Genomic DNA, 12161 nt, shown 5'->3' on the forward strand with positions numbered 1-12161 from the left:
TTCCCAGTTATTCAAGTCTCATCAGATGTGGACATTTTCATCTGGATTAAGATCATCAGTGACACAGCCTGATGTGACCATGACCAGTCAATAACTCTAGCTTCCTGCTCCACCAACCAAGAAAATAGGCACTTGTCTTTTAGGCTTTTAGGATAAGATGCACAAGAACTGATACTCCCATCCACCCCCAGAAAGATTTTAATATTCTCAAGTGATCACTAACTTTAAGGAATTTTACTATTTACAAATTTATGTTTAAAAAGAAATGGCCAGGGGGGCCTGGGTGGCTCAGTTGGTTAAGCATCTGCCTTCATTGTAGGTCATGATCCCGAGGTTCCTGGGATCCAGCCCTACATCAGTCTCCCTGCTCCTCGGACAGTCTGCTTCTTCCTCTCCCTCTGGCTGCCACTCCCCCTGCTTGGGCTCTCTCCCTCCCTCTGTCAAGTAAATAAATAAAATCTTTAAAAAAATAAAAATAAATGGCCAAGGAGTGTGGCTATTTGTGTGACATGGAAATAAGCTTTGACCGCATCAAGGTAACATTGAATAATATGGAATAATGATAACATAATGATAACATCTGGAATAATGATATTAGCTCTATCAGATGCCTGAGTAGGAAGCTTCGGGATTTCCCTACTTAACAATTTAGCAACCTAACAACACTGCAAGACAAACAGTACCAGAGTTAGGTGCTTCATTGTTCACAGCTTCTTCTACCTCGGTAATTCCTCTCCTTATCAAAGCAAAGAATCCTTTTCAGTGCAGTGGTTTAGCCAAGCAAACTGGAGTTTTTCTTGCTGGCAGGCTACATCCCTGCCTTTGCTGGGGAAATCTTAGAGTGGGCTCTTGGGTCCTCACCTTTTTATTGACTTGCCACCAAAGTACATCTTGATTTTGAGCTCAGGGATTGTTTCCTTCATCCTGTCCCTTTGCTGACTGGTGTGCATATGCATTGTGAATGTAGCTACAGACACAGAGTGCTGCAGGGTACAATGTTCTCATAAGGACTTTTTTTTTTTAATTTGCCAGCATTCAAAGTTTGAGTTTTTAGAAAGCAGCCTGTATTGTTTTCCAATCTCTAGTTAGCTGTTTTGCAAAATAGCAAATTATATTCCACATAGAAGTAGGCGACCCAATAATAATAATTTTTTAAAGATTTTACTTATTTATTCATGAGAGACACAGAGAGAGAGAGGCAAACATAGGTGGGGGAGAAGCAGGCTCCCTTTGGGGAGCCTGATGTGGGACTCGATCCTAGGACTCCAGGATCATGACCTGAGCCAAAGGCAGATGCTCAACCACTGAGCCACCCAGGCATCTCAAACTAATAATAATTTAAAGAGAAATAGTAAGGGCTCACTTTACAGTAAGTAAATTTTGAAAGTTATTTAATAACATTTCACTTCATCCCCCGCAAGAAATTTTGAGCCAGACTTGTTTTTTTTAAGTTATGATTGAGTTGTCTTTCCTTTAGAGTGGTATAGCAGTAATTTAATTTTACCCAGAAGCCTAGGGAACATTTGCAAGTCCAGTATCTGTTGGATTTCTAAGGAAATGGCGCTCTAGATAATTTTTCCTTATTTCTGCTTATCTAAGATTGTAGGAGTTGTTTCCGGGATTTAAGACTGTCAGACATGTAGGTGACTGACCCAAGTGTCTTTCTGGCGTCACGTATTTGATTTCAAAATTGAAGAGATTATGAGAAGTGATCATTAAGTGAGAAGTTTAGAACTCTATTTTGGATGTGTTTTCCAACATATAACCACTGCATTTATTCTTGCCTCTCTGAATGCACAGTGGGCAATAAATCTATTTCAGACGCCATAAACTTGAAAACCTGTAGATAAACCTCTACTGTCTTCAGCAGCCCATTTGTTCTGCTATTGAAATGATATCCATCTTCCAAACCAAAATATATTAAGTTAGTACTGGCAGCTTTCAACAATGGAGAGTGAGTTGGGAATGAATCACTGGCTGAGTAAATTCAGATAAAATCGCTGTCAGGCCATATCATTTATCATATCTCCTAGACGATATCTTAGTGATAAATGAGATTTGAAATGTGAATCCTCTCTTTTGGCAGAGAAGGTAGCGTTGCATGTTGCAAGAAACGTGGCATCTGAGGCCAAACGGACCTGAGTTGGAAACCCAGTTCTATCACTTACAGGCTGGGAGCCTCGGTTTTCCCATGTAGGAAATGGGCTGATCACCCGCAATGCCGGGTGGTTGTAATCATTAAATGTATCGGTGCGTGCGAGGCAAGCATGGAAAGGCGCATCTGAGGTATTGGAAATGATGTTCCCTCCCTCCTGCCCTTCAGTCTTCGTAAAGGCTCTTCCTTTAAAAGTAGGAACTCGGGGCAGCCCCAGTGGCCCAGCGGTTTAGTGCTGCCTTCAGCCCAGGGCGAAGAGGCATGTCCGCCTCAGCTGGAGTCCTGGGATCGAGTCCCACATCAGGCTCCCTGCATGGAGCCTGCTTCTCCCTCTGCCTGTGTCTCTGGCTCTCTCTCTGTCTGTGTGTCTCTCATGAATAAATAAAATTTAAAAAATAAAAAAATAAAAAGTAAGAACTCAAGAGATTTGGGAATCGAGCAAGAGTGACCAGGGCTGCACAAGATCTCAAACTTCAGGACACTTCTTTGGGTGTGTGTGTGTGTGTGGCCAGAGGACCTGTCTCCCCCTAACCCAATGCTTGTCTTGGCCCCGTGCAGGTCCTCGAGAGGTTACAGCAGAGAGGATTTGAAATCGTGGGCTCCTGTGGAGGAGGAGTGGACTCGTCCCAGTTCAGCGAGTACGTCCTGCGGCGGGAGCTGAGGCGGACGCCCCGCGTGCCCTCCGTCATCCGGATAAAGCAAGAGCCTCTGGACTAAATGGACAGATTTCTTATGCAAAAAGAAAAAAAACGTACACAACTAATAACGCAAACAAAAAAGGGACATTTATGTGCAGTTGGGACAGCAAACCAAGTCCTGGACCTAAAATGAATAAAAAGACACATTTATATCCAATAGAGACCACACCTGTATTCATATGGGAACAATTGGAATAGTGATATCCTCAAGGTGTAAAAAAATATATAAATATATATATATGTCAAAAGGTAGGAAATGCAAAAAAAAAGGAACAAAAAATGTTTTAAAAAAGGTGGTAGCTACAGTTGGTGCTGTGATGGCCGTGAAGTGTCCTGGGCCTCCCGAGGCCCCTGACCAATAAACAAGCCATGAGCAGTGAGGACGCATCTCCTTACAGTTTCCATTGCCAACAGCCATCCATCGTTTCTTTTCCTTTGTCTTTCTTTTTCCTTTTTTTTAAAAAAACAAAAAACAAAAAAAAAAACACCTTGACTCGAGTTTATTTTGCGTATGGAGGTTTCATGTCCTCTCTTTAGGCGGGGACTGGCAGGACTTCAGAAAACTCTCATGAGCACACTGCATTCGAAAGACATTAGACATGAAATTTTAAATGTAGTTTGTACAGAAGTCACAATTTTTTGTCCGCCTCACAGATGTGAACATTACTTTGTTTTTAAACTGATCAGTTTTGCAAAGGGGCCAGAAATTATTACTTGTTAGAGTTGCTCCAGTTTGAGTCTGCTGCTTTCCTACAATTTTTCAAATTTTATAATGTATTAAATACAATAAACTCTGTTTAAAAAATAAGGCCTGTGTGAAACACACGTGTTGGGATGAGGCTGTATTAAAATGAGATTTTTTTTTCTTTTTCTAAATGTTCTGTGTCAAACATCAGAAAGAGGCCTAAGAACCTGAAGCCAGTTTTGAGGTCAAACCCGCTCAAGGATAAAGATGTTGTCATGTGTTCTACACAGTTCTGCTTCCGCTCAGCGAGTGTCCTGACCTGTGCTTGGTTACTCTGCTCTGGTTAGCAAGATCATTTTCCTTCTCATGAACCTTTCGTTTTTAAATTTCAGTTATCTGTTGCTGCATGCCAAAACTTAGCAGCTTAGGACAGTTTATCCTCTCTCATGGTTCTGTGGTTCTCCTGAGTGGCCTGACCTTTGCTGGCCTGCCTCTGTGGCACAGGATGTCAGGGGGCGAGGTTGGGCTGTGATGTCCTACATGGCTTTCCCACGGGCTGCCACTGGATACCGGCTTAGGGCCTCTGGGTGTGGCTTGGCCCTGTCCCAGCACGGGAGCTGGGTTCTCAGAGGAAGCATAACTGGCACAAGTGTTCCAAGAGGGAGGAAGCGGAAGCCGCCATGCTCCGAAAGGCCAGGCCTGGAACTGCTCGGTGCCCTTCTGGGGCAGTCTGGTGGTTCAGGAGATCCAGAGCCAGCCCAGACTCAAACGAAAGGGAAATAAAATCCACTTCCTGCTGGGGAGAGTGACAAAGAATCTGTAGCCAGCTGGAATCTACCATCACACCTGCCCAAAAAGTCCAAAACATAGGGCATTGTGGCTTTGGAAGAAGTAGGGAAAATCTGAGAGCCAGAATGGTTGCTTTCTTATTAGCCCCAGTCTCAGTACCACTTTGGAATTAAGCCTCAGCTTTTCCGCAGTGTTAGTGATTCCAGAGGCTCCTTTGTGAACCCCGCCATCACCTCTCTTCCCTACTTCCTCTTCCTCATTCCAGACGCTCACAATAAACCTCGCATGATGTTAAGATTGACAGGTAAACTATAATGTGTTTCTGCTGCAGAGACGTTCCTGTAGTGATAGGTGATTTCCATCCTGAACTTTCTTTCTTTTTTTAAATTAAAAAGTCTATGCCTGAGGACACTAGTAATGAAAATATCTCTGGCTTCTGAAACCAAAAGTAAGCTGTTAATGGGTCCTATCACCCCCTGAAACACAGAGACCCAAACACTGAATGACTCTAATGACTACCAGCCAGTCTTCCACATGGTTGTTTGGTTTCCCCTCATTTGAGGCTAACACAGCACTGTCTCCGAAGAGACGGCCGGGGCTGCTCCCACCAGCTGTATGCATTGGATTATATATTATATACAGCTCATCCCCGCTGTACTGAAAGGACAATGAAATTGCGCTCTGATTTTCCTAGTAATCCATCCTCATCAGGCCAAAGTTCCTAAAAGCTTGAGATAAAACAAGCACCCCACTTTGGAACTTTCTACTGGTGGTTGTGATCTGGTAACATTTACCCAGCACTCTCTGTGCAGTTAGCATCATCCCCACAAACGCTGCACAGAATTACATGCATTATTAGCATCCACTTTCTTCTTTTCTAAGTTTTTATGCCCACGTATACAACGACAAGCCAGTTGCACATTCTTTGTCCTAAACCTCTAATCCAACCCAATGCAGGAGACATATCACATGTAATTTTAATACTGGTAGGCCTTAAAACATAGATCCCTAGATCTTCCGGAAAGATCTGGTCATTCAAAATATAATTGAGGGCGGCCCAGGTGGCTCAGTGGTTTAGCGCCGCCTTCGGCCCAGGGTGTGATCCTGGAGACCCGGGATCAAGTCCCTGCACGGAGCCTGCTTCTCCCTCTGCCTATGTCTCTGCCTTTCTCATAAATAAATAAAATATTTAAAATATATATAGAGAGAGACAATTGTATTTTGCCCTTTTTTTATTATACAATATGTAGTACATATTCAAACTTCACTAGTCAGCCCAATAAGGATCTTTATGACGGTGCTTATTTTCCCTAAAGAGGATCTGTTCTGCCATGTTTAGTCATGTGTTTGGATTTATCTGGTTGGTCTCTCATTGGTAAAGTCAGGTTAATTTTTTTTCTTTGCAAGAATACCACGTAGGTGATGTTTTGTCCTTATTATGTCACTCCACAAGGGTCCATTTGGCCCATAACGGTGGTGGTAATTTTTTTTTTAATTTCTATTTCTTGTTTTTTTTTATTTTTATTTCTGGCTTTTATAGATCTTATTTCACATGAGTTATAGTTTTTCTTTTGTGATGATAATTTGACCGCTTAAAGTGACATCCACCAAATTTCTCCAATGTAAAAGTAGTTTTCTCCCTTTGGGATTAATAAGTAATCGATAGGCTAAGATTGTGAGACTGTAAATACCTGTTCAACACACTTTTGCCCACCAGTATGAACATTCATTGGTACTCTTTCCCTGAATCAATCATTACCTTGGTGGTTATAAAAGCATACTTTTAAAAAAAGCTACTGTTGCCTGAACCACTGGTATTTTAAATTTTAATTTTTTTTTTTGAGCAAAATACATTTCTTTAGTCAGGTACACAAACTATATTCTTTGACCTGTTCTTTTCTAAGAAGGCTTTTAGAAGAACAGAATGAAGACAGCCACTTCTAAAATGGCTTCTAAATATTAGGTGAATTTCTACATAGTAATAATAATAGCCATGCCCTTAATATTTGCTCTATGCCAGGCACTGTGCTAAGCACATTTTTCTGCATTTACCTCATTGAACCCGGATGCCCACACTAGAGCTTGCATTATCCCCATTTCTCACTAAAGAAATTAATACTCTCAGACATCAAGTAAATGATATGATAAAGGTTAATATTCAGTTAAGCTTTATAAGGAGAGCCCAAACGAACACGTTGAGAAAAGATGAGTTTTCATGTTGTAGTAGGGTGAGGAAGAACGTAGATTATTTGTTAGCCTCATTTTCTCCTTAAAATGGAAATGTGTTCCTGTATTTAGATATTGTGAGCATCGCTTACAATATGTTGGGCACCCCATTCTGGTGATACTATGATGCCTCTGACATGGCTTCTGCCACAGGGTGCTGGAGGGTGGCAAAGACCTGCACTTCCAGAGGCAAAATTAGGGTATGTACTTAGCTCACTGTGAGGCACTATATATACCATATGTGTCAGTTTATATTTACAAGCCAAGGACTGCCAGTGTGGCACTTGAAAGATGGGGAGGCTTTTGCAAGGAAGGTGTATATAGGAGGCCAGAGGCTCCGAGCTGGAGAAACATAAGGCAGGTTCAGAGAATGGTGTAGGAGGCAGCTGGGTTCGTTGGAGAAGAAAAATGGCTGGAAAAGGAAGATGGAATTGGGTGGGAGTTGGGGTTGATCTTGGGTGGCAGGCTGGGGGATGGACTGTGTTCAGAAGCTTTTGGGGAATCATGGAAACTGGGCCCTGTGGCTATTCAGCTGGGGGTCTATAGGCTTGACAGGCTGAAAGAGTCTGTTGGTGTGAGGGGCAGTGAAGGTGTTGTCTCTCCCCTTCATTCATCTATGACCTACTAACCAGGCTAAGAACTGACAATCCATGGATGTATGAGGAAAATAAGGCATCACCCCGGGTGGAGGGGTATAAACTCAGCAGTCTCCAAGAGCCAGGTGAGTTGCATAAATTAGGAGACAGGCAGGAGCACGTGTGCCCCATTCAAAGGGGCAACCCCTACTCAATGCCAGGAGGCTCTCCAACAGGAGAATGAGGGTCCTGTAAACTTAAATGTCTCATTTTTCCTAGAAAACATGGAAATCTAGGTTTTTATGTAATCTCTAGTTGTATGAATGTTAGAACTGATTCATTTTTTTTAAAGATTTATTCATGATAGACAGAGAGAGGCAGAGACATAGGCAGAGGGAGAAGCAGGCTCCATGCAGGGATCCAGATGTGGGACTCAATCCCGGGACTCCAGGATCACACCCTGGGCCAAAGGCAGGCGCCAAACCGCCAAGCCACCCAGGGATCCCCTGATTCATTTTTTCAAGTGTACAAATCGAACAAGATATCTGCAGAGTTTGTAGTTCTGAGAATTATGAAATAATAAAACAGCTTCAGACATTCTAGAAGAATTCCATTTGGGTAAAATCACATGTGATGGCACCAGAACTAAGTTGTTTGAGGACATAACTTATTAAAAAAATGTGAAGATTCAGGGCTAACTTATAGTCATAATCATTTGATCATAAAGATTGAAATCCTAGAATATAAATGACAGTAGCAATAATAACCTTTCATTAAATGCTTACGATGTGCCAGGCACTGTACTAGGGCTTTGCAGATGCTCTTCCCTTTAATCCTCATAGAAACCCTATGAAATTGGCATTACTATCCCAATTTTGCAGATGAGAACACTGGTATGTCAAAAAAATTTTGCCAAAGTCCACTAGATACTTGGAACCATGTGTACACACACACATACACACACACACACACCCATATTTGATAAATGCCTTGGACTCAACTATTTCTGGTTTTCTAACTCATGCAAAAAATATTTTGCTCTGTCCTTGGCAAGTTCAGTGTGCTTCATTATAAAGCCACTAGACAAAAATGTCACTGCAGTGATTTACTGGTTATAGATTAGGAATTACTAAACTTAGGACGTCTGGGTGGCTCAGGGGTTAAGCATCTGCCTTCAGCTCGGGGTGTAATCCCGCAGTCCTGGGATCGAGTCCCACATCCAGCTCCCTACAGGGAGCCTGCTTCTCCCTCTCTCCCTCTGCCTATGTCTCTGCCTCTCTCTGTGTGTCTCTCATGCATAAATAAATAAAATCTTCCAAAAAAAAAAAAAAAGAAAAAGAAAAGGAATTACTAAACCCTGAGAAGACATAGCGTCTCTGACTTTGTAACCATCAAGCAGCTCTTCTCGGTCAGAGTTTACATTGGTTATATTGAGGTTCCCCAAACTTGCCCATTCATTTTTTTTAAGATTTTGTTTATTTGAGAGAGAGAGAGAGAGAGAGAGAGAGCACGCGAGAGAGAGCATGAGCAGGAAGGAGGGGCAGAAGGAGCGGGAGAAGCAGACTCCCCACTGAGCAGAGAGCCTGCCACTGTTGGACTCCATTCCAGACCCTGGGATCGTGACCTGAGCCAAAGGCAGACACTTAACCGACTGAGGCGCAGGCGCCCCCAGACTTGCCCATTCCTAAGACATACAAAAGGCACTTGTTAAAGCTATAGGTTCCAGTGTACTACCACCCACTTCACCCCATGTCCCCAAAGACGTCCTGAATCTCAATCTCTTAAGAGCCTGAGAGTCTGTATTTTAACAGTTTAACTATAGTTGATGCCTTGATGGGGCATGTTTGGAAAATACTTGCTACTCTCACTGTGCTCCCTCCATCCAAGCTAAGAATAGTGGAGGAGAATCCTCCAGGGGCCCTTTTGTGAAGTGCTTTTTATTACTTCATTGATGTTTATTAAACAATAGTTGGCTTCTGTTCTTTTGAAAGCCAGATTGAATACTTCAGATGGAGGTAGTGGGGGAGGGGACATACCTAACTGAAATTTAACCTGAGGGCCCTCGTCCTTTCCTAATTAGTTAAGGGAACTGCCCAAGCCTGTGGAAATAGTCCACCAGCTACAGAATTCTTCACCCACCCACCCGCCTTAAAAAGCTATCAGAGGCTTGAATGAACAGAAAAGTTACAACATAGGAAGTCATTAGAGTAGCATCTACCACCTGTAACAATAGCTTCCTACAGGTGTGCAGGAATCTATTTTTTCCATATATTTTAATTAGTGTGAATTTCTTTTCAAATTTAAATGATGATCTTAGACCTTAATTTGAAAAGGTGTATAAATCTATAACGCTAAGCATTTACCACAAAACTCCTTTGCACCTGCTGTGACTTACGTGACATTCAGAGAGCTCCAGTCCCACTGTAGTTCCCAGGACTCTGAGTTCATCTTCTCTCCCTGTCCCCTCCCCACCCTCCAGTTTCTCTTTCTCCTTCACTCTCAGTGTGAAACCCAGCATTTCATCACTCCTCCCAGTCCTTCTATCAGATTGTGCTTGTCAGAATAAGGAACAGACAGTACAGGTATTAAATTATCCTGTTGGCTAACAGGCCTGCAAAAAGCCAGAGAGACACTTGCTGTGCATTCCATTCAAACTCTGGAACTTAGCTCAAAAAGCCTGTTCTGGAAGCTAAAGATCAAATCCTTGTCAAAGACATATCACATTAGTTGGAAAAGAAGAAAGACCAGTAGGGACAGTTGATTAAATCCAGCGTGAGGAGGCCTTAAAGGATCATTTAAAGGTCTGCAACTTGAGTGATCTATTTGATGCAGCTGGCTTGTGTATTAGTGGTAATGGGCAATGAATTGGCAAGAGGAAGTGGTGGGGGGTGGACTGCTGGTGGCCCTGAATTTTAAATAGTTCATCCATTATTGCTCTTTGTTTGAAATGATATTGTGTTATTTAAAATATTGTTGTCCTAAAGTCATTCTCAACTATGTGGTCTCTTATTACATATAAATACCAGAAAATGTGGAATTCTGTTAAGTAGATTGCATATTCATGAAAATAATTCAGTTACAGCTTTTACTTTAAACAGAGTAGATGCATTTCTACAATAGAACATTGACCTATATAATATTTTCCCTACAGCCATTGTAATTTCGAAATCTGAGTTACTTCCCACTGCCCCAGAGGAACTACCTCCACACCCCCAGATCCTCTCAATAGCTTTCTGCCTCTGTGTTAATCACCCTCCACCCCTTACCTGCACTCCCACCCACTTCTTACAACTTTTCTTCCAAGAGAAGTTAGCCGAGTGATAGATCACAACGATTTTTGCATAATCACCAAGAAACTTTGTGTTGTTATGAAAAATACACAAAGGCAACGACTTACCAAAAACCCAAAGCACCAATGGAATAGCAGGATGGCATCTAGATGCTATTTCACAGGGCCCGTGAATGCTTCCCATGACCACGTGAGGCCACCAGATCACTCCCTTCTCAAATTCTCACTTACCCCAAGGCATGAACATCTTTTTCTTGTGTGTCACTGCTCTTCTGGGTCTGTGCTGTGTCTCCTGGTATGATCTCATCCACCGATGGCTTCCCCACCACCCATGTATGCTTCAGGGCCAGCCTCTCCCAGAGCCCCGGGCAGGGTAGCGAGCTCTGAGGATGCAGGAACAAATATGACTTGGTCCTGCCACCTGACTCTGAGTGAAGCAAGTAAGATGTAATCTTAAGTTTAAGCAATCTTACTTACTGAAATGATTTATTTCAATATGTTCGGTCATAAGCAAGAACAGATGCAGAGTCTGCAAAATATTTCCACAAGACCATCCAGAACTGAACTTATTTTTTGACCCCTAACCCTATACTCTTTCTTTTTAAATTTCCTATCTCTGGGGATGCCCGAGTGGCTCGGCAATTGAGAGTCCCAGAGTCCCTGGATCGAGTTCCACGTTGGGCCCCCTGCAGGGAGCCTGCTTCTCCCCCTGCCTGTGTCTCTGCCTCTCTGTCTGCATCTCTCACGAATAAATAAATAAAATCTTTTTTAAAAAATTAAAAATAAAAAAATAAAAAAATTTCCTATCTCTGTTCAGGATGCCCCCTTCCATTCAAACCAGGAATCTACTTCCCACCATAGCCACTCTGGTCACCGAATTCAACATAAAGTATCTCCTAAATGTTTCTCAACCCAGTCTCTTCCTCTCCATCCCTACTGCCACCTCGCAATGTCGTATTAGCAATTTCTCCTATGTGGACTCTTTCCATAAGATCTTAATTAGTTCTTCTGCTGGGGATTGGAAGTGTCATCCTGCAATGCGCTCCCCCTATAGTGCAGCCTGCTCACTCACCTGTTAAAAGCCCCAGTGTGATTCCTCGCTGCTTTCAGAATCATCTCAGCTCCTTACTTAGTGTGGCATTCAAGGCCCTTCCTGATCTAATTCTACCTACCTCTCAACCTCATTTGTGGCCATTCCCAGCTTCCTGCATAATCCTTTCAACTCCCCTATGTGTCATACTGTTTTAAATCTCCCTGCTTTGGAATACATTTTTCCTCTTATTTTCTTAATGACCTACCTGTCACTCATCGTTTAGGACACCCTTTACCAGGATGCCTGGTTAGCATCTGTCTTCAGCTCAGGGCATGATCCTAGGGTCTGGGATTGAGTCCCACACTGGGCTCCTTGCAGGGAGCCTGCTTCTCCCTCTGCCTGTGTGAGTGTGTGTGTGTGTGTGTTTGTGATGAATAAATAAAATCTTAAAAAAAAAAGACATCCTTTACCTATCACCACTTTCCCATATGTCCCTCAGCTGGATGACCCTTCTCTGTGGTCCTAAAGCACCCAATTTGTACTTTTATTATTGCACTTACCATATAATATTGCAAAATCTATTTTGGGGGCACTTGAGTGACTCAGTCCATTAAGTGGCTGACTCTGGATTTCAGTTTAGGTCATGATCTCTGGGTCCTGCGATTACGCCCTGCATTGGATTCCGTGATCAGCAAGGAGTCTGCTTGAGAA

At 42.7% G+C, this 12161-nt stretch overlaps 1 protein-coding gene across 2 annotated transcripts in view; it reads left to right on the forward strand.

Moving 5' to 3' along the window:
* Nucleotides 1-3661, forward strand: part of KCTD1 (potassium channel tetramerization domain containing 1) — a 94055-nt gene extending 90394 nt beyond the window's left edge. For both annotated transcript variants that reach the window (XM_055323513.1, XM_055323512.1), the window contains exon 5: nt 2714-3661. In XM_055323513.1, the coding sequence (XP_055179488.1) occupies nt 2714-2872 (159 nt within the window). In that variant the 3' untranslated portion in view covers nt 2873-3661. The remainder of the gene's footprint in view (nt 1-2713) is intronic.
* Nucleotides 3662-12161: the final 8500 nt, after the last annotated feature.

This window comes from Nyctereutes procyonoides, unplaced genomic scaffold (assembly GCF_905146905.1).
Source record: "Nyctereutes procyonoides isolate TBG_1078 unplaced genomic scaffold, NYPRO_anot_genome, whole genome shotgun sequence".
Classification (NCBI taxonomy): Eukaryota; Metazoa; Chordata; class Mammalia; order Carnivora; family Canidae; genus Nyctereutes; species Nyctereutes procyonoides.